The sequence below is a fragment of the Trichoderma breve genome, chromosome 1 (genome assembly GCF_028502605.1).
Source record: "Trichoderma breve strain T069 chromosome 1, whole genome shotgun sequence".
Classification (NCBI taxonomy): domain Eukaryota; kingdom Fungi; phylum Ascomycota; class Sordariomycetes; order Hypocreales; family Hypocreaceae; genus Trichoderma; species Trichoderma breve.
This window is the reverse complement of record NC_079232.1, coordinates 1480813-1502228: the sequence shown is the minus strand read 5'-3', so window position 1 is coordinate 1502228 and position 21416 is coordinate 1480813. Positions and strand designations below refer to the sequence as shown.

At 51.4% G+C, this 21416-nt stretch overlaps 5 protein-coding genes across 5 annotated transcripts; 3 read left to right on the top strand and 2 right to left on the bottom strand.

Moving 5' to 3' along the window:
- Positions 1–4183: 4183 nt before the first annotated feature.
- On the bottom strand, positions 4184–8513 carry T069G_00490 (RNB domain-containing protein; the record flags this gene model as incomplete). Its single annotated transcript, XM_056167700.1, has 3 exons — positions 4184–4223; positions 4290–8154; positions 8363–8513. 3 exons carry the CDS (start codon positions 8511–8513, stop codon positions 4184–4186), a joined length of 4056 nt encoding a protein of 1351 aa, XP_056033016.1.
- Positions 8514–11456: 2943 nt separating this feature from the next.
- On the top strand, positions 11457–13097 carry T069G_00489 (GLE1-like protein domain-containing protein; the record flags this gene model as incomplete). Its single annotated transcript, XM_056167699.1, has 3 exons — positions 11457–12263; positions 12321–12771; positions 12841–13097. 3 exons carry the CDS (start codon positions 11457–11459, stop codon positions 13095–13097), a joined length of 1515 nt encoding a protein of 504 aa, XP_056033015.1.
- A 520-nt stretch (positions 13098–13617) lies between these two features.
- T069G_00488 (uncharacterized protein) lies at positions 13618–14408 on the bottom strand (the record flags this gene model as incomplete). Its single annotated transcript, XM_056167698.1, has 2 exons — positions 13618–14302; positions 14362–14408. The coding sequence occupies 2 exons, from the start codon at positions 14406–14408 to the stop codon at positions 13618–13620; spliced, it is 732 nt and encodes a 243-aa protein (XP_056033014.1).
- A 710-nt stretch (positions 14409–15118) lies between these two features.
- T069G_00487 (methyltransferase domain-containing protein) lies at positions 15119–16903 on the top strand (the record flags this gene model as incomplete). The annotated part of the gene is made up of 1 exon (XM_056167697.1): positions 15119–16903. One exon carries the CDS (start codon positions 15119–15121, stop codon positions 16901–16903), a length of 1785 nt encoding a protein of 594 aa, XP_056033013.1.
- A 2992-nt stretch (positions 16904–19895) lies between these two features.
- T069G_00486 (ACT domain-containing protein) lies at positions 19896–21228 on the top strand (the record flags this gene model as incomplete). Its single annotated transcript, XM_056167696.1, has 3 exons — positions 19896–19919; positions 20080–20853; positions 20902–21228. 3 exons carry the CDS (start codon positions 19896–19898, stop codon positions 21226–21228), a joined length of 1125 nt encoding a protein of 374 aa, XP_056033012.1.
- Between the last annotated feature and the right edge of the window lie 188 nt (positions 21229–21416).

Genomic DNA, 21416 nt, shown 5'->3' with positions numbered 1-21416 from the left:
AAACGGCCGGAAGCTGCCAGATGCGAAGCTCGTCCCAGCTTCCCCCAGCTTATCCGGGCAGGGTCCCAGCTCTTTTAGCTCGCCCCCGTCCGTAGTCCGAAACGAATCTGATACACGCGCAAAAGCAGCGCCCCGGAGCCAATCTCTTCCGCCTGGAGGGGGGCCATTGCAGCCAGGACGTTTTAACTTTAATTATTTCTTCTTTTGCTGCCCTGCGAGCTAAAAGAGACGGGTTGCATCTGGTCCTTGTTAGCGTGTGCGTCATGACCATGGGAGGGATGCTCATGTCGCACGATGCAGAAGCGCCTACTCGTGCTGGAGGCCGTGCGCGCGTCTTTGCTATCGTGAGTTGATGCTAGTCAAGAACTCCGTGTGTGGTAAGGTGTATGGCAATTGAAATTAATGTGTCTGTGATTTGCATTTGCAGAAGCTCCGATGATGATTTAGTCAAGTTGAGGAGGAGTTGTTATAAAGAGGAACACGTGCTTCCAATTGAAGCATGGAAGGGAAGGTACGGGAAACGGAGCATCTCGTCGGAGTTGTTCGCAGTTAATCAGATAAGACTTACATCCATATTCTTAATTTTGCGATTAATCAAATCACCACCTACTTGGTACCTTACATATGCAGTATCAAAGTGATGCATGGGTCTGTAATCAAATCAAATACTTCCAAACTCGCCTCTAGCAGCAGCATGACTAGGTCACCCAGCACGAGGCCCCCTGTTTCTGTCTCACGGAGACTCAGATAGCCTTCATGACACTAACCGTTTCCTCCCATTAGAGCAGATTTCCCAAGAAAATGTTTCAACTGTCTCGGAAACCCCCCAAGCCGGACAATCCTTCAACAGCCGTCACAGGTGACACGTGCGTCCATCACACATCAGCTCTTTACTCATCAGACGGAGAAACCAGTGTCTGCTCGAGCCGCCAATCGGGTGGCAGACAAGCTTTGCTGTTCTAAGACGGCTGGAGATTCGAGCCATATCCATGTCAGAAGCCAAGATTACAATAAATGCAGATTCAAATACATAAGAGAACAGCTACCTACTCGTATGTAGTAGCCCAACCCGGTGATTCGGCATCCCGGCGAGCGATGGTGGTATAATTTGTCATGGCGAGGCGCAAAGCATCCACCTTGTATCTCTATCCTTGCTATCAAACCTTCTTTTAGTATTAGCTAATATCGAAATCTTGCCCCAGAACCTAAGAGAAGTTTAACATGTTGCTCTTCATATGTTATGTACCATTGATGTATGAGAATCGGTATGTTGAATGTATCTATCCAACTTAAGGGCCAGACACATGTACTCACTCCCTTTATCTGTCCAACACTTCTAGTATCTACTTCTAACTACCTTCCTTTAGTATTGGGCATCAAGTAGCTAACGGGTACCTAGTATAGTCTTAATAGATGGCTTTCTATACATCATGTACCATGGGTGTAAGTTTGGCACATGGGATGCTGGATACTAGACAATGCAAGAAATAAGGTTCGTCCTCGATCAAACCCATATATTGCGCCAAAAGCCAGAACAACAGAGTTTTCAAGATAACACATCAGCCTTTTCAAGCCCAGGATATAAAGTTAGGCATGAACCCCAAATTCTATCTTCGATCCAGCAGGCACCAGCACAAAGAGGACTCTTTAAAGCCCTCTCATCTTCCTCGATTTGTTGTATAAATACAACTTCCAGCCCCTTCCAGCACCCTTTTTTTAGAGTCTATCCCTTTTGTTCCGCTTCTGAGTGCAACGAAAAAAATCAATACACGACAGAATGAGACTACGCAGCTGGAGCCCATGGGATTATCTCCCCACAGAGATTCGCATCATGATCCTAGAAAAAGTCGCAAACCAGAAACATCCCGGCTGGGCTTCACTTGCCTCTGTGTGCAAAGAATGGCAGGACGTTCTGGAAAAGATCAATTTCCGCAAGATATCACTGCAAGTGTCTTGTCTCGACGATTTCGCCCTCCTTTCGCCACAAACGAGAAAGCTTGTCCATCACATCTATTTCCGTGTAGAGTTACCACGATATTCGTACAGATGTTGCTCCAAACACCGCTCGCCTCTAATTAACGTCAGCCCTATGGTCACCGATGCGATATCGAAACTGTTCTCTATCCTCAGTATTTGGGAGCCAGCGGGTAACTTGGCACTGGAGCTCAACGCATATTCTCCCAGCGACTGCAAACATTGGTTCAAGAACATTCATTTGTCCTCGGACAACGTTGATCATGAAGGAGACGCAACACCAACAGCTGGGACTGGAACTTTGGGTACTGACTGGAAACATGGCTGGTTTGAAGGCCAACAACTCGACCCCCCTCAGAGACACGCAATTCAACGACTTTTTAAGCCTATCCGTCTAAAATTACAAGAATCATCGCCACAAGTTAAGGCAGTCACGCACCTCATTATCCGTCGACAACTTCGGTGTTGCATTTCCGTAAAGTCATTCGACTGTATGTTCCGCAAACTTAATCATCTAGAGCAAATATCTTATGAGCCATGGAGGCCGTGTGACAATTGGCGCAGAGATGGGAAAAAAGGTATACACCCACCGTTGTAACAGCAATTGCAAAGTTTCATCATCTTAGCCATACCACTAATACTGAGAGACAGCTTACGCTTTTAAAATGGGATGTCTTCCAGATACCGTCAACAGCTTGGTAATATTTGAGGATGCCTATAGATTCTATGATCAATTTCCTGTCTGGCCGCTCCAATCAACCCAACCAGCTGGTTCTAGTGAAGAAATTGACGCGGATTTCGTATCCAAATGTCTGAAATTACAACACCTCTCCATCTCCTTCATGGTCAACGCCGAAGCTTTTGTTCGGAAATGTCAATCGGCATGGACCTGGCCGCGTATGCAATCTCTGGCGCTTACATCAAAGCTCCTGCGGCACGAAGCAGAGCAACAGGACTCATTTACGGATCACCGGGGCCCAATTACGGATCTGCTGCGCCAAGCTGGGGTTCTTGCGCAGCAGATGCCCATGATACACACGTTTGTCCTTTGGAACTGCGAAAAGGCACACGCCTGTGCATTTATATATCGCGTAGAAAGAGGCACTGCCTCGGTCACTTGGCGTGGAACGTGGAAATTCAAGCTGCAATCTCTTGTGGTGAAGGCATGGCAAGTCGTTGCCTCAATGCGGCGTATGTACCGTTCTAAACTTCAACTAAAGCAAGATCATATCAAAGCGGCGATAAATTGTCCCGGTGACGCAATCTATCATCTCAAACTTCCCTGCCAAGTCATTGAGCCTGCGTCTCTTTGGCAGATCATGAGGGAAGGACACACCGTATGGTAGTAGTTCAACATCTGTCGTCAAGTTGGAAACCTATTTACGGAATAAAACAGAGATCTCCCCATATAAGCATCATATAGAGTAGAATACATCAAATGAACTTCTTACTTGCTTCAGCAAGGAAAAAAGACTCCATTCTTTACCATATGGTGGTAGTTCAATATACACACCCTCGTCGTCATCATCAGCAGCAGTAGCAGCAGCGGTAATCCGCCTCACCATAGAGTATCTCTACTCCCCTCTAGACTCTCCTCTAGAAGCTGCTGCCATTGCTACTTGCTCCAATATCGGCTATTATTGCTGCTTTCTTCTAGTATCTGTCGTCAAGTTGGAAACCTATAATGGAACGAAGGAGACATCTCCCTATATAGGCATCAGATAGCGAAGAATATATTTGATCAACTTCTTACTTACTTCAACCAGGAAAAAAGATTCCATTCTTTCCCTGCCTAGTCATCAATGCTGTGCCAAGTCCAGAGGGAAGCATACAGCTCAACGTAGTACTAGGTAGTAATATATTACATCGCCAACTTAGTAATGCTCATTTCTTCATCTCATGCTTTCCACTCGCGACACATATCAATCATATCTCATTCTGCTCCACCTCCTACTCAATGCGCTTCCATTACATCAATGCCTTTTTTCTTTTTTGCCATTACATGAGATGCATCGCCTTTGTAACCATTAAGTGGCTGCCGCACAAGTGTTCCTCACTGGTTCACTTTTACCGTGTGCCAGATAATAAATAAGTATATACCACACATCACTGCTATAGCAAGTATCTCCTCGGCAGCGGCGAGACATCTCCAGCTATCAATCTGCCAATCGCATCGCCACCTCCACTCCCCTTTTCAGCTTCGTCCAATTTACAACGCGTAGGGGTTGAGGGACCGGATGGTTAGGCAACTATTTGATTCCATCATGTTAGCAAAACTGATACTCTACAGGCTTCTTTGTTGAAAGGAAACTTACGGTGGGCTCTTGGTAAGGTCCGTCTTCAGGATGATTGGCACCCGGGTCATCTCAGTCACATCCTGGATGTAATCTCCACCCTCTTCGCGTAGAGAAAACAGTTTGAGATACTTCTCCTTGTTCGTCAGTCGAGTCTCAACAGCCTCTGCGACAGGAACCTTGGAGTCGGATCGAGTGCGGTGCAGAGTTCCGGCGTTGGATGCAGATCGTGCTGGTGATCCTGGCACACTCTGCGTAGGTCGCTCAGCCAGAGATGCTCCTGCCATAGCTTCAGTCACATCTGAAGTATCGTCCTCGTCATCATCAAACAGGGCATCAACGTCATCAGTAGAGATTGTGCCGGTGACAGTCTGCTTGCGAGCAGCCTCCTCGCGCTCCTTCTTCACGCGCTCTGCCTCTTCCGCCTGTCGAGCAGCGGCCAGAGCGTTTGACATTCTCATGGAGGCCGCAGCCTTGGGCCGTTCATCCTCGGGCACGTATGCAGAGCTGGGGACGCCCTTCTCCCAGTAGAGTTCCAGAACACGCTTTTCTTTTCTGAACTCTGCCTTCTTAAGGGGCAGCTGATCGCAGTGCACGCGCTTCTCGAAGCCCCACTCGGGAATCAGCACGTCGAAAGCCGATTCGTACACGCAGAGGACGATGCCCTCTGCAATGAGATCGCCGTTGACTTCCTGTCGCTTCTTATCCATAGTGCGGCATGACTCAATGTGAACGCTCTGCTCTTGTGCGTTCTGTGCCGAATCCTTCTTGGTGTTGCAAGCTTCAACAGTCTTGACAAGGTTCTCCATATCGTCAGAAAACTCAATCTTACCCTCAGAGAGAACCGCCTCCAGCTGTCGATGGACGATAAGGTCGGCATAGCGGCGAGTAGGGTTGGTAAAGTGGGTGTAGAGTGGCAGATTGAGGGTGTAGTGAGGCCACACGATCTTGGCAGTCTTGCCAGCAATGAAATACTTGGCACGCTGCATCGACTTGAGAAGAACTGTCTCCATTCCCTTGCGCAGATCGGCATCGTCAACCTTGAAGAGGCTGTTCTGGAGTGCCCCGCTTCCAGAGGCGTCGATGTCGTATCCCAGAGCTGTCATGCGCTCGACAAACGTCTGCAGACGTCGTGGGTTGGGAGCGGCCTGGCGACGCAGCAGAGCCTTGTCGGGCAAGCCCTCTGCCAGGCGCTGGGCCACATAACTGTTTGCCTTGTGCATGAGCTCTTCGACAAGCTCCAGAGCCTCGGTAGAGTCAAAGATGTTGTGTTGCACTTGAGGGTTCTCATCGTCGAGCTGCTGCAATAATCGGAGAGGGGCGATGGGCTCGCTACCGGCACCCAAGCGGGCTTCCCGGAACTTTTGAGCCACAGCGTGCAAAATCTGAATGGTGTTGATTGGAACGGCGGTGTTATCGAATGTAGAAGCGTCAGTCAGGGCCTTGTCAATATCACTCAGCGACACCTTGCCGGTAGATTTGATGATACTCTTGCCGACCCAGGCATCACCTTCAGCAACGGCGCCGTTGACGGGGTTCACGGTGAATACAACACTGAAGGCAAGACGTTCCTCGCCTGGTACTAGAGAGCAAAGCTCTCCAGATAGCTTGGGGGGGAGCATTGCGCAGAAACGGTTGATGAGATGGACTGCGGTACCACGCTTCTTGGCCTCTCGGTCCACGAGAGAGTTGGGCTTGACAAAGTGTGTGACATCAGGAACGTGAATACCAATATCAATCTTGCCATCGGGGCGAGAGGTGACGTGCACCGCATTTCCGAGCTCAGCGGTACCGTTGAAATCAATGGTAAAGACCTTTTCATCTCTGTAGTCGCGGCGCGAGGCAATGGCTGCTTCATCCTCCTGAGCGAGCGACCAATCCTGGAGGCCGACACTGCGCAAAACAGCATCAGAGAATTCATCGGATGAGAAGTTGTTGTCGCGAAGCAGTGCATCGGTCTCCACCTTAAGGTCACCCATACGACCCAGCTGCTCTACAAGTGTGCCAAAGGGATGAAGAGACGTAATGGGCCATCTCTTGATGCATGCAACAAAAATGCGGTCAGCATATTCCTGGTGTTTCTCAACAAAGTCTCGAGGAGCCTGCTCTGTGGGGATGGCAATCAGGGGGACACGCTTGTCAGTAGGCTTGAACCAAACAATCTTGGGCTTGTCCTGCTGGCGGCCATCGTTTCCACGAGAGTTGCCACCTTCTCGAGCCGCTCTCTCGGCTTCCTGCTTCTCCTTGGTAGCCTGGCTGCTGGGTCGAAGAAGGCCCAAAGTACCCGAGAACATCTGGCCGGCAACACGCTCAATGACGGCAACGACATGACCGGCGTACAGTGGCTTTTGTTCATCATTGATCTCTTCCTCTTCAACAAGGAGAAGGCTCTGTCCCTCGACTTCGACGTCATCATTTTTCTTTTGAGTGGGTCGCTGTCGAAGACTGCCACGACGGCGGATTGCTCCGTCAGGGGGGTTGCTATCATCATTTTGTCCAGAAGCTTGGCTGCCCTGGTTGGTGGAGCCGGAGCGGGTATCAGTAATGTCTTTGCGCTTCTTCTTCTCTTCCTTCTCTCGCTTTTGGCCCCAAACTTCGTCGACATCCAAGAGCTCGATGGCAACCAAGTCACCCTCAAGGGCACGGTTACGATCCTTGCTACCACAAATGAAGATGTCGGCATCTAAGAGGCCATCCAGAGTAGTGACGTAAGCATCACTGCGATTCTTCTTGTTGACTCGGAGAATACCAGAAACAAGCTGGCCATCTCCAAGCAAGGCGGGAAGGGTAGCTTGAGGCAGATAGGGGGTAAAAAGAGTCTTTCGCTGTTGCTGCTGTTGCTGACCAGCAAGCTGTCCGGCGTGCTGAGAGCCCTGAAGACCCTGGAATTGCTGTGTGTTCATCTGGGCAGCTTGCAGAGCCTGAAGCTGGCTGATCTGCATGGGGTTGAGCTGTTGGCCGTACATTTGAGGCATCATCATCTGACCAGCAAGCGGAAGGACCGGAGCTTGGCCGGGATTGAACTGAAAGCCTCCCATAGCTGAGATGGACTGGTTGACTGAGCCGCGGGGTCGGTGGCCGGGTTGGAACCCCTGGTTTTGGGCAGCGTTGGCGGGTTGATCCTGGCTTTGGCCCTGGTTGCGCCAGTTGCCCTCATAGTTTCGGGATCCCGTACGGGCGTGGCCGGGACCACGGCGCTGGAATTCACCGCCACTATCAGTGCCAGTGTTGAAGGAGCTGCTGCGCAGACCGCCGCGTCCGTTGACGGCCATGCTCTGGCTGCGGCCGTGTCCACCGCGGCCTCCACGTGTAGCTCCCTGGGCTGCGGGGACGTCGAGGCTGGACTGGGCAACAGGTTGGTTCTCTTCCTCCGGCTTGTCAGATGCCGGAGCACCGGCAGCGGGGAACTGGAATCCGGATGTAGTTCGCTTCTGCTGTGCGAGCTCAGCAGCCTTCTTAGCATCGGCCAGGGCCAGGGAGTGTCGTCGTTGATGGCCGCCACCGGCACCGCCTCCACGGCCACCTCTGGAACCAGCGTTCTCACGACCGTGGCTCCCTGGTGCCTCGAAGTTTCCAAAAGTAGACCCGGAAGCTCCTGAGGATGGCGCAGGCGGCGGGCCCATGCCCATATTGGGTAGAGCCGACTGATTACGGCGATGTGAGAGTGGCTGGGTCGGGGGACCCAGCGACACATTTTGTTGTGGGATCTGGTTAGGGAACTGGAAAGCATTGCCCATGGGCTGCAAAGGATTGAATGGAGCGCCGGGGCCGATGGTTTGGCCCGGGGGCATCATGCCCATGTTGACATATTGCTGATGGGTGGCTTGGATCTGCTGCTGCTGTTGTTGCAGGAGCTCAATCTGCTGCTGGATTGCAAGTTGTTCCACTGCGACACGAACGCTTTAGCACTCAATTTCCCAGATTCGACGCCTTGGATATTTGCGTTGTGGATGCAGGGGTTGTGGATTGGCAACGCGGTTGCCCCGCGCCTAGAGCTGGCGGGCGACAAGGGCAGCCACAAGAGGGAAAAAAAAGTTGTCCTCGAGGCCAAATAACGAGAGAAGATGAGAAAAAGAAAATGACGGATGGCTTACTTCCTGGGTTGGCAAACATGCTCATAAGCGGCGTGAGCTCAGACGGGCTCCTGCGGTGCGCAATGTGCAGTCTGCGTCCAGCCGGCCCATGAACGCCGCCAGTGGCATGCTGGGCAGCTTGTTGCTGCGACGGCTGCTGCTGCTGGTCCATGGCGCAGACAAAGGGCAGCGGAAAGGTGCACGTCGGGTGCGGGCTGGTGGTGAGTGATGCTGGAGGAGGGGGTTGGCGATGGAATTGCCGTGGGCGAAAGCTTTGGGGAAGTGGTTGTTTTGGTCGGGATCGTGGAAGTTCGGCTCTAAGAGACAGTGGCAGGCCCCCGTGGACAGGACAGATTTTGCCAAAGGAGGGTCGATGCAGTGATTTCAAGCGAGCTCGGCAGAGCCAAGGAGCGTTGGAAAGGAAGGAGTCGGGCTGACGGTGCAATGCAGATGGGAAAATGAGAAGAGAAGGTGAGGATGGATGCGGATGGGAAGTCCAGCTCCTTGCGAGAGGCTGTGAGGGAGGAAGATGGAGAGAGGATGGACGGCTCTCTGCTCTGGGGAGATACAGGTAGAGCTACCGCCGGGGGCGAAAATATGGGGGTGCAGTGACGCTCTTGATTCCCACTCGCTAGCAGCTCTTTGGCGCACGCCACCTCTGGCGAAACAGCTTCAACCGGCCCCCTTGAGAGCATTTGAAGGTCGCTGTATCAATGCTAGAGACATTCTCAGCACGTGCTGCAAGCATTCCACGGCATCCACTGCAGAACCTAAAGCGATGACACCTTTCAGGGCTGGGCTCAATTAGACATTGGGACGGATAATGCTGGGTGCACTGGCCCTACGTAAGTACGAGTACAGTGCCGTATGTGCACCGGATGATGGAAGTGAGGATGGATTCGACAGCGCCGGTGCGGTAGGGAGCAATTAGCGGCGGGAGCGCGGTTCGCGTCTATTCAATGCCAATTGCCCTACTGCTTGGATCATCATATCGTCGCTGTTCTACGTCCCTCCCTCAAAGGCGTGGCTATTCTGTAGATGATCTGGTAGCTTACATAGTATAGTAAGGTAGCTATCAATGGATGGATGATAAGTACATGATGTATTGACAGCTTCAAACCAGATGGATATCGCAGGGATGGGAGTCAGTCCCTCGCACGGATACGAGACCGCTACCAGGTTGCCAGGTACAGCAGCCATCGGCGTCGACAAGCCGGATGTTGGCCAGGACAGGCACAGGCACATACGAGTCCAGGCTGATATCAAAAACCGGTGCGCTTCCGCCTTCGTTTCGCGCTCATCACAACTCAACCTCAAACCCCTGCTTGGGGCTGCTGGCGCCGCAGCCGTAGCGCTTCTGTCCCGCTATTCTAACCCATCACGTCGTCACACGACACCGCGGAAAACCTGCGATATCATGATCAACGGCTGTCCCGGGCCATCTTTGGCTGTTGCATTCTTTGCAGCGCCAGACAGCTCGTCTGCACATGTATCGCATGCTCTAGACTGAGACAGCAGCATTAGCCGTGCCCCTTTCGCTTCTTTGCAGCTGCTGAGGAGCTACAGGCACAGCTACTGTCTGCGCCGTACAAGCATTGGATGGATGGAGCAGCAAGCTCTGATACCCGCCCCTTGAAGTCAACTAAACCACTCTTGCCCACCCTCATCAATACGAGCCCCAAATGCTAATGATATCGTGTCCACCCGGTCAGGCCCTACTAGTAACAGCAATAGTACTGCCGTATATGAGTCTAGTACGCGTAGAAGAGGCATGAACAAGACTTTCAATTGAACCCATTCACCTGCGGCGTGTGGACAATAATAGATGGGGGTCCATATACGGCACAGGCAGAAGCTTCTCACTCATCGTGCTGACAGCCAAGCCATTTGCCGTGCCACAATTCTCTTCAAGGTGGCTATACTCTAGTAATAACTGCTCTGTACGGAGTAGAAGCGATAAATATTATCTCAGCCGAGACAGAGAGTATGGGGTAGCATGGATCAAAAAGCACAGAGTTCAGATACCCTGGCGCCACCATACCAGGGTCAGTTGCATGACCAAATCGAGTGGTTTACAGATAGCCCAGACATGGGCTCTACAGCGCTTTGCACCAACGCACAGAACAATTGGCCATTGAACTTTTTATCAAGAAGCAGCGCGCAACGTGTTAGCAGCTGGGCTTCTTTATTTGTCTTTCTAACATGTACGAAGAGACCAAATCGTGTCTAGCGCGCCCTTGTTCTGTTGCTGGGGCAAAAGGAGCAGGCCGTCTTTTCTCCCACCGGAAACTAAGACAAGCTTCCCCCGTAACAGTTGCAACCTACTTCGCAGGTACCATTTACGCTTTGTCAAAAAAAGATACACCAGGAAAAGGGAGTCGAATAGGACAGGGCCACGTCAGCGGTGACATGAACGGACAACTGTAAGTGCCTGGGTTAAGGAACAAGACAAGACAAGAGAGAGAGAGATAGGACCCTTTGTCGCCTATGTAAGGGACCTCAGCAGCCAATGCCAGGCACCTGCCCAGTATGATATCACCGAATCTGCGTTGAATGTCTGGAGAAAGCCAACCGAAGCATCCATGCCTCGCGAATGCGTCCTAGTTAGACGAAATGAGACGAAGCGTCAATCGTAGATCCCGGCCCTTGTTAGCACCTTAGCCCAAAGGCCTCTCTACTAACCTTAGCTCATACGCTTTCTCTGTAGGCACGGATGTACTCAGTACACTTTGCCAACGTGTGCCTGGCTTACTGAGACAGGTAGCCTTCGGGGTTTTGTTTTGGCGATTCCGGCGCGTCATCAACTCTGGCTCCAGCCAACCAGGGCAGGCAGTACGTACTTTTGGCCCTTGACGCCTTTCTAACTTTCCGAGTAAAAGATACAAGGTTCACTTTTTGATAACAAACATTTCAGTCAAAGATCACTTCCTTGCATACACTCGTCGGGCGATTTTCACTTTGGCGTTTGCCAAAACTTCTCCACGGAGAGCGATTGAGCCATTCCTCCCCATTTCCTTCCCTCTTTTATTTATTTCTGTAATCGATATTTCCCCAGCCAGCAATTGCAAATGCCATCGCGATAACGACTGATTATCTCACCACCTGCCTCGAGAACATGACCAATTCTCCCTCTTCGAGAAAGAGCCAATTGCTGTCGAGCCCTGAAAGCGGCCTTATCTCGAGATTTCTCTTAGACGGCCGAAATAATGAGTTAAACCACCAAAATGCTCTGGCCGCCGCTCAGGCAGAGCACCAACGCGTGCGAGAAGCGGCTATCCGAGTTTATGAGCTCCACGAGCTTCGAGAAGAGCATCAACGACTTCTAGAGTTGGAGCGCAAGGAGCAGGAAAGATTAAGAGCGGAGGCGGCAATAGTCGAAGAAGAAAGAAGGCTTCGAGAACTCAAGGCCAAGACGGTGCCTAAACTTCCTCCCGAACCAGTGCCAGAACCACCCAAGAAGGTAGAGCCGGTGCCAGTCCAACAACCGGCTGCTGCGAAGCCTCAAGAACCTATCAAGCAGAACCTTTTCCAGACGAAGCAACAGCCGGCGCCAACTGCCACCACCCCCCAGGTGAATGGCTTTCTGGGAGCGCAAACTAAACCGGCCACGAGCAATCTTTTTGCATCACCCACCGCCGCGCCAAAAGTTGAGAATCGCTTAGCACCAACAAATCTGACGACTCCTGCTGTCCAACCACCCGCCGCACAGATTCCGATGGCTCGCCCTTCTCCGGCGCAGAAAAATGCCGTAGCAGACCGATATGTCGAAATTCACAAAGAGCTAAAGAAGCTGCGACAGGTGCTGCAGGCCGAAGCAAAGGTGCCTGGGTCTCCTCTGAAGGGCAAGATGGGAACCTATCGAAGAGAAATTCGAGTTTCCATCGGACAGCTTACAGCGGGTAAAGGAGCCAACGCACAACCTGTGAGTCGAGATTTCCCGAGTTCACGAATTCGCCTAGGATACTAACATGAAATACAGATTGCCAAAATCACAATGGCACTGACAGATGCACTCACTGGTAAAGTGCCTAGCGCTCCTATTGAAGTGAGCCGGTTTACCGTGAATCATAGAGAGCCGGCTGCAGGCGCTGCAAACAACGACGCGACCCTGCCTTCTCTCTTCATCTACCTATTGAACATTTGCGCCAAGGGCATCATTAATCAGTTCATCAATGAGTGCAGTGCAAATCCCAAAGCGGCAGATCCAATCGGCGTCTTCACGGCCCATATATTTTCTCAGAAGGAATTTTTATGGCGCGGTGAATCTCTGATTGACATCCTCATGGCCAAGTTCCGAGTCGTGTGCCCGGTCTTGTTCGGCTTGAAAGGAAGCGATAAAACCGAGAGGGGGAGACAGGCCATAGGATGGAAAAAAGATGGTCCCGGGTACATTACAGAGCAGACTCACAACGATAGGATGACTGGTCTGGGTACCGGCTTCGCATCGATTTCCCTTCGCGATTTTAGCAAAACGTCCAAGGCGAATCCATATACACCAGTCAATTACTGGAAGGCGCTGGCCGGCATTGTCAACACGGCTCCCAATGAGACTTCGAACACCCAATACGTGGTCTTGAGAGCCATGATCGAAGGTCACGAGCAGCGGTTTCTGACTTTTTACGGCAGCGCCGCCATTGCTGCGTTGCGCCTCGCGTTGGTCGAGTTCCCCAAGAAAGCGCCAGCGAGCGCAGCCGCAGCGCAATCATTACGAGCCATGGTAGAGCTTCTTCGCACCGAAGGGCTTGTCTTGAGCTAAAGCATTCGTTCTCATTTTCTTTTATTTTCCTGCTCTTTTCTACTCCTCAACTATAACCGTCTCTTTTTACACTTAAAAGTTCAAGAGAAGGAGGATATAATGTATTCGGTTGATACATTGAAGCAAAGGCGTTTGGGAGGCAAATTGGCATGCCGGCGCATGTAATATATACACATATATATGATAGACCCCTGAGGTCCCTTATTTACGCTGCATAGGAGGCACTATCGGGACGTTGGAAATGTCTTTTTTAAGCTATGGGTATTATAGAAGAAACCCATGCGCTTTATTCTCACTCTATCCTGCATCATCTTGCGCCGTAGACGTTGAACCCACGCTGTATACCTAGTAGGCTTGCATGACTGCATCGGCCGATACGTCGGCATAAATCATCCCGCCAAAAACTCCGAGTCCCAAATATTCATTCGCCCATTAGACCTCTTCCTTTTATCTCTCCATAAAGACCATTCATTTCCCAAGCATGAAACATAGAAAGACAAAGAAGAGAAAGACTCCTTCTCTACAAGATCAACAGAAGAACCAGCAATAGAATCAAGACAAAAATCAAGACCGCAATACAACAGCTGCTCAGCCGGTCCTCGTTCTTACGCATGACATACCCCAGCTTGGCCATGCCAGTCTGCAGCCGGTTACCTACCCTATCCGCCAAATCGTCCACCACCTCGAGCATCTCGTTCTGCTCTTCTAATTCTCTCCCCATGTCGTCCGCCTGGCGGCGCAAGTTGCCAACCGTGTGAAACACCCCATCGAGATGTCTATCCTGCTCTTGCATCATCTCCACTTGCTGCTGCTGCTCAAACTCATTGTACGCATCACCCCCATCGCCCTCGCCTATCTGAAAGGAGCTCGGGTCAGGTAAATCGCTATTGCCGCCTCCTTTCCCGCCGGCGATGTTCTTGTTGAGCTCCTCGCGCATGTCCTGGATCTCAGCGCCGACCTCCTGGACAAGGCGCTTCCGGCGTGAGGCTTCATGGTCGGAGACGCCGAACTGGGAGGGATTGGACTCGATGGCTTGGACGGAGGCGACGAGGTCTGCTAGGTCTTCGGCTAGAGAGGAGAGTGCGGTTTCGAGTTCGGTGCGGGCGGATATCAGCTCGGGGGAAGTGGAGGATGAGGCGAGGGAGCGGATGCGAAGGTATGACGCGAAGAGGGGCCGGATGGATGAGATTTGGCTGAGGACATCTCTATAAAGTTATTAGATCAGAAAATCAATTGGTATAAACGTTTAGAGGAGGAGGCGTACTGCTGGACCTGGAGGAAGGGGTCCTCCTCGTTCGTTGAGGACATCATCCTGATAGCGGTTCAAGATGCATGAGCTCGAGATTGGGTGCGCCGGACAGGAACAGAGAAGCGGGCAAGACGGTGGATATAAAAGCTCAATAGAAAGCAGAAGCGCAAGAAGAAAAATCGCAATACGGATCGCCTGAATTAACTCCACCTGATTGCTTGAGAATCATGCAGGGCTCGGGATTGGAAGGATGACGTTGCATCCAATCTTGCGACAGCGAAACAAGGTGTGGCTAAGGTGAGCCGAGGGTGGCGGTACGTACCTTTTCGGTGAGGCGCCAGATGGGCAGTCGCCCGGCGCCAATGAGATGCGCCTGAAAATCTAATGTCTTGTACACCAACCAGGCAACGGTTGAGTCTTAACGCAGCATATCACGACTTTATGACTGTTTGAGAATTGGTTTGAGAAAAATTACAAAGTGCTTGTTGCCTTGATATCTGCTTGAGGATCTACTAGAGGGACGATTTATCTATCCCTGACACACCAAAAAAAACCGACGTCTTAGGTTGAATTTTTTTACACTTCATTTTCAACACCCAACATCTCAACGTCAACACGGCCCTTCCGCCATACCAGTGGCAAGAGACATATTATAAAAAAAAGGAGAAGAGACTCTTAGAGCATTTATTGTTAGCTCAGATTATACCTACTCCCCATCTACGTCCAGTATCATACAGGGTAAGCCCAGTGTGGTTCATTGATAGCAACCACCATGATACCAACTCGGCCGCTGCCATGCAGCGAAGAATTTTCGACGCCCGAAGAGTATATTGAGGCTCTGTTGGAGTTCGCACGAAATACAGATGTGTTTCAGATTCTCTGCGGAGGAGTTCACATTCTCGACTTCTTCACCTCGGATCCGGGCATCTTTCACTCAGCACTACCAGACGAATGGAAAGGATTTCTATTGTCATATGATATCATGAAGACGCTGGATCTCTTCTTAAGAGATGATTTGGACACTCTCAGCTTTGAACCGGACCAAGAACCACCGGAAAGCTTGATTGAGTACGTTAAAGCGCTGAGGAGATTCTCTCTAAGGAGAGATTTTATACCACGACAGCAGAAACTGCCGGTTCTACCAAAATCGGTCTCTGTAGGAATGAAACCTAAGAAAATTCACGAGGTTGTCAATTTCGCAGACTACGTTGACGCCCTCTCGGATGATATTTCGCAACAGACGGGTAGCGAGATATCCCACTTTGTGGACTTTGGTAGTGGCCAGAATTATCTTGGCCGGGCTCTCGCCTGCGAGCCTTATAACCGTCACGTTGTAGCTGTGGAGGGCAGAGATCACAATGTCACAGCAGCCAAGGTGTACGACCTGACATCCAAGCTGGCGATTCGGCCCAAGATGAAGAGGAATAAGAAGATGTGGAACAAAGCATTGGAAACTCTCAGCCCAGAGGAGCAAAAGAACCAAGAAGCAGTGCAGGCAGCTATCAAGCAGGTTGAAGGGACTGAGAAATTTGAGTTCCAGCCAATGAACATTCACGAAGCGGAATATGTGGCTGAAGAAGGGAAAGGTGGTGTTCAATACATCTCGGGAAGACTGGATAGTGGTGACCTCTCAGAGGTAATAGAGGGTATCGAGCACAGAAAGCTCAAGGATGGATCTGAGGAAGACCTCAATCTCATGGCCGTCTCTATCCATTCCTGCGGCAATTTGTCTCACTACGGCATTCGATCTCTCATCATGAATCCCGATATACGAGCTGTTGCGATTGTTGGCTGCTGCTACAACCTCCTGACGGAGAAATTGGGCCCTCCGAGCTACAAACAAGCCTACCTACGACCTAGTCTTCAGGCTCTTAACGGCCGAATCGTGCGCGAATCTGAAAAGAGAGATCCGCAGGGTTTCCCCATGAGCCAGCAGTTCTCGTCTTACCAGGGTGACGGCATCCGCCTCAACATCACGGCTCGTATGATGGCCTGCCAGGCGCCCCAGAACTGGACACGAGTAGAAAGCGAGGGCTTCTTCACCAGACACTTCTTCCGGGCTGTTCTGCAGCGTATATTTCTAGACCGTGGCGTGGTGACCCGCGTGTGGCACGATGACTCTGTCAAAGATGACCAAAACGAAGAGCAGGCAAGCCCCTTCAACATGAGCACGAACCCCGTGGTGATTGGATCGCTCCGCAAAAGCTGCTACGGATCGTTCAAGGCCTACGTGCGGGGAGCCGTGGAGAAGCTGACGACGAGCACGGAATACAAGCAGTACGCGGGCGTGATGAACGAGAAGATGGCGGACATATCCGATGCCGAGATCGAAAAGTACGAGGCCATGTACGAGCCGCGGAAGAAGGAGCTGTGCGTGATTTGGTCGCTGATGGCCCTGAGCGCGGCGGTGGTGGAATCGCTCATCGTGGCAGACCGGTGGACGTTCCTAAAGGAGCACGACGACGTCGTCAAGCATGCGTGGGTGGAGACGGTGTTTGACTATGGCGAGAGCCCACGGAATCTGGTGGTTGTTGGAGTGAAGAAGGATGGTGTTTAATCAGGGTTGAGGGACGGACCGGGCGGTTAGCTTATGTTGCCGGCGGAAACGGGAGACGGGTCGGCTGCGATGGCATCATGAACTGATGGGGATATATTGAGTGGCGTGTTTGTCTTGGTGTTTGTCAGATTGAGGGAGTTGCAATGCATCTGCCGGAGAATGCCAGAAATCCCCTCTCGGTAGTTTATGCCGCTGGGAGTTGTGCCATTGAAACAGGGCGCTCTTTGGAATTTGTCGTCAATTATCGATTCCGAGGCATTAATTAGTAGCAAGTTGTAGTGTTCCCCTCCACTGCTGATTATCTTTAGCATACTATGATAGGTAATTATTGGCCTCCATCCATACCAGCGGCCGTGGAGACAGCTGCGCTACATGACGATAGACAAGAGGTAATTAATCACTGGGTACTTTTGCAAAATAACAACTCGTACAATCCCAAAAGGCTCAAATTAAAGAAAATAACATGCAATATGGCTCTCATGATGAGGTTGCGATATGTCCCGAAGGGCTCGGTTACCGCTTTCGTACAGTCGATATGATGTGTGGAGTGGACAAAGGGTCTGGGCCAATGAAGTGAGACAAGGATGGGCGACAAGACCCCGAAAATCATCTCATCTACCTCACGATTACAGCAGAGCAGATAACCGCCTACACAAGATACAACAGAACCGAAGCGGGGGACAATTGGCGAAATTTCACCAGAGTGGCGCCTCATCACTAATACACTATCATAAAATTGACGTGATGTTTGTGAAAACGGCCGTCCAACAAAGGAGAATGAAGAAAAAATTGACAGGTCAGCCTACCACGCAGGGCTGACATCAGCCCCTCAGAGGCAGACACAAAATAATTAGGAGGCAACGAGCAAACTAATGGTCCTTTTGATGGAAAAAGCTTGCTTGCTTCAGCCCCGAGGTGACGCTGGTGGCGCGCCCCGTGGACCGTCTAGAAAGTGGCCATGGTCGAATGAAAGCCGCGAGCCTGGCTGGCGGAGCTGGGAGATGGCTTGATGAATATATATCACCACACCAACTCGTCAGCCTTAACGCGGAGGCAGCAGGATCAACAATTGTACATTGGCAGTTAGCAGCGACTACAACCTCGCCGCCGGTGATTGGGCGAACGAGGCAAACATGGATCGTGGGAAAGGCTGAAACGCCGACCCGTGGTCACGATGGCCTCGAACGGCGTAGGCTAAGAGTGTTCTTGTGTCTTGTTTATGCTGCGTTGGCGGAAATCTTGGCCGCCAGTTAGCATCGAGCTGATGAAGCCGCTTCCTTGGACCTGAACCGTGCCACCCATCATCCGCATAGCCATCACATCACCATACTCCAATCACGGCGGCCGTCACCTGCGTCATGGCAGCGACTGACAAACGGGCCCTGTCACGCAGCTAGACGCCTTCGCCTCTCCCTGCTTTTGCCAAAACTTGTCCCTTCTTGAACTTGACTTGGGGGGTTCCTTTGCGGCCGCTGCTTGGTGCCAAAATACCTCCGCACTGGGATTGGGGCTTGACCCGTTCTTCCGCTTGCAGGTTAGAGGCAAAGAAAGAGGAGAAGCGAGAGAGACAGAGACAGAGAGAGGTTGGAGAGGACGAGTGCCAGCGCATTGTACATACAGAGCTTGCCAGTACTGGAAGAGGTTGCAGTAGGTGGTTTGCCAAGTTGGTGCTTCGTCCACTCCCATGGATCCATGGATGTCATTCCATTTACCTGGGTAGTACAGCCCAACCGCAGCGTCAGGCAAGCAGCCGCCGTAGTACAGCTCATGTAACGGCATCGCCAGAGCCTCGGGAAACCCCAGGTTTTTGTCAAGCACCTTGCCGGGCTTCCAACGGCTCCCCGCTCCGCTCCCTGCACGAATGCTCGAATGGGCTGTCGCGATTAAGGCGTTCCAGGGTCCTCCCTATTTTGTGTGTGGGGGGACCTTGCCTGTTCCCTGCTCGTGGCGTCTAACCCCCGTGGATCAATGATGGTCGAATGTGTCTAGCAGTCAGTCAGTTAGTCAGAGTCGCTGCTCTGGTGTCTGGACAATTGCGTTGCCATCCATCTGTTGTGCTTTGTGGCATGATTATGATGATTCCCCGTCGATGGATACTTTATTCCTGTTACTGAATGCCAAGGTCCTGTACCGCTTTAGCACTGAGTACCTGCACTAAACTGGCAGCGCCTTTTAAGCCCACAAAGGGCCGAGCACTGCACTGTATCTGCTAATTACGCCATTGCAATTAATACCCCGACGTTCTCGATTCCAATCCATCGAATGCTTCCAATCGCTCGGAACGGGGGACCTTGCCGCAGCCCACGCCTTCGCACACCGTCGGTTGCTATTTTACCACCCAATCCCTACGGCTCTAAGTTCACTTAGGCACGTTTTCATATATATAGACGCAGCAGGTCCCTCGTTTTTTCTTTTGACCGACGTCTTGTCTCGTCTTCCTATCGTAACATTACCCACTCAGTAAGACTGGCCCAGCGTTATCAGTGCAAGCTCCATTGTCCCTCCGCCAAACGTAAACCTGCCTTATCACTTATCAGCGCCCTCTCCCCCGATTTACGGCGCTCCGACTGACTGACTCGCCTCGACTTATTTCCTTTATCGCGACAGACTTTATCTTCAGTTCTTTTTGTCTTTTTTTTTTTCTTACCCTCGGCTACTTGATCTTCTCCTCTCTCTGTCTTGTTCTCGGTACTGCCAAACATCTTGTGCTCTTGCGCAACCGCATCTCGTTCGCTCTCTGGGACTTGCACCAGCAGGGAACCCCCCCTGCTGTCTTGTCCCAGGATTACGTCGGCTGTGACTTGCTGCCATATCGGAACTGGAGAGCCGAACGTCGATAACGACAGTTATTGCGCCATCTCGATAATTGCAGCGCCTACGAGACACACGACAGCTATATTTCTTCGTATAGCTTCTCTTGGGGTCCTATTCTTCTACTGTACATCGGTGACTGTCTACTTTTTCGTTGCTGGCGGAGGAGCTCAAAATCACAATGAACGCTCAAGTCTCATTCCTTGTAAGTCGGCGCTAGATTGTCATGCTGACCCCCTCTTGCACAACATCCCTTTGACTGCATCTTCTTCTTTTTTCTTGCTTCCCACGACATTTGCGACTGTTATTCTTTCCATATTTCAATTACAAGGCCCAATTGATACTAACCATGCTTTGCTTTGTAGGAAGGCACTTATACCCTCATCCACATCCCCCTCGACCTCTACCCAACTCTCCTGCAACCTCTCCTGCGCATTCTCCTACCACAAACCCAGAGCCTCAACTTCACTCGCGATTCGAGAGAATACGAGCTCGAAGGCCTTACTACAGACTACCAACATGGCTTCCTCAACATTAGCATCACTCCAATCGAGTGCTCCGTCGTCTGTCACAGCTCATGGGCCAAGAACGTCTTTGAGCCTGCCCTCAACGCTCTGCCGAAACCCCTAAAAAACACCGTCAAACTCTACAAAGACACATACATGATCCTCGCCGTAACAAGTGCTGGCTTGGATCCCGGCGGCCGTGTCATGGAGCTCAGCTCACCGCTGGCCTTCGCGGGCATTCCCATCTTCTTCATCACCACGTATTATTCCGACTTCATCCTTGTCCCCACCAAGGAGAAGCAAAAGGTCGTGCAGGCCCTGTTAGCAAAGGGATTCGAGCTCTCAGAGAACCAGTCCAACTTTGTCAACCCGTCCATGTACGCCCCCAACAGCTCAGACACCGACCTGTCTCAGAAACCACCCAGCACCCCACCCCCTTCCAACGATGACGAGCTTCAAGCACGGACCTTTAAGCTCCTCTTGAAGCACGATGTAAAAGCCCGCGTTGAGCCGGACCTGGAGCTCGTCCAGTGCTCCGGCCGCGAAATATCGCCCCTCACCAACGCTTACGGCCATCGGCCGTCCATGAGCCGAAAGAGCTCGACAGACTACCGTCGCTCTTGGATAAGCCATGTTGACACAAAACTCTATACGTGCATCGTATCTGCGCTCGTCTCGCAGCCTAGATTCTTGTCTCTCACCCTTGCCCAAGATGATCCCCCGTCTCTACTGCTTGACAAAGCCCTGCTGCCGAATTTTGATGACTCATTAGTGGGTGATACCGAGGGCGTCTTGATCCCCATCTTCCTCGATCTAGGCGGCCTATCATCCGAGTCCACTGGTATTGTTTGCGGCGTTGCAGGGCGACTGGTCAAGGGCACAGACATGGCTGAGAGTTCAGAGCTGTCCTATCTCTCCACTTCTCGTGCCGGCACTGTCATCTTATCAAGAGTGCAGTCGATACGAGCATTGGAGATTCTGAATCCATTGCTCACCAAGGGGTCATAAGACGATACACTCTCGCAGTTGTATTCCTAAGTATTTGTTATCTGTGAGCATCTCCTTGGTTGCCATCTTGTCGTCCCCCTCTTGATGCGGCACAACGAGAAATCTAAAACGGGTGATAAGTTTTCTTTTGTTTCATTAGACGTATGTTAATATGAGAGCATGAAGGAGAATGGGAAAAAAAGGAGGGG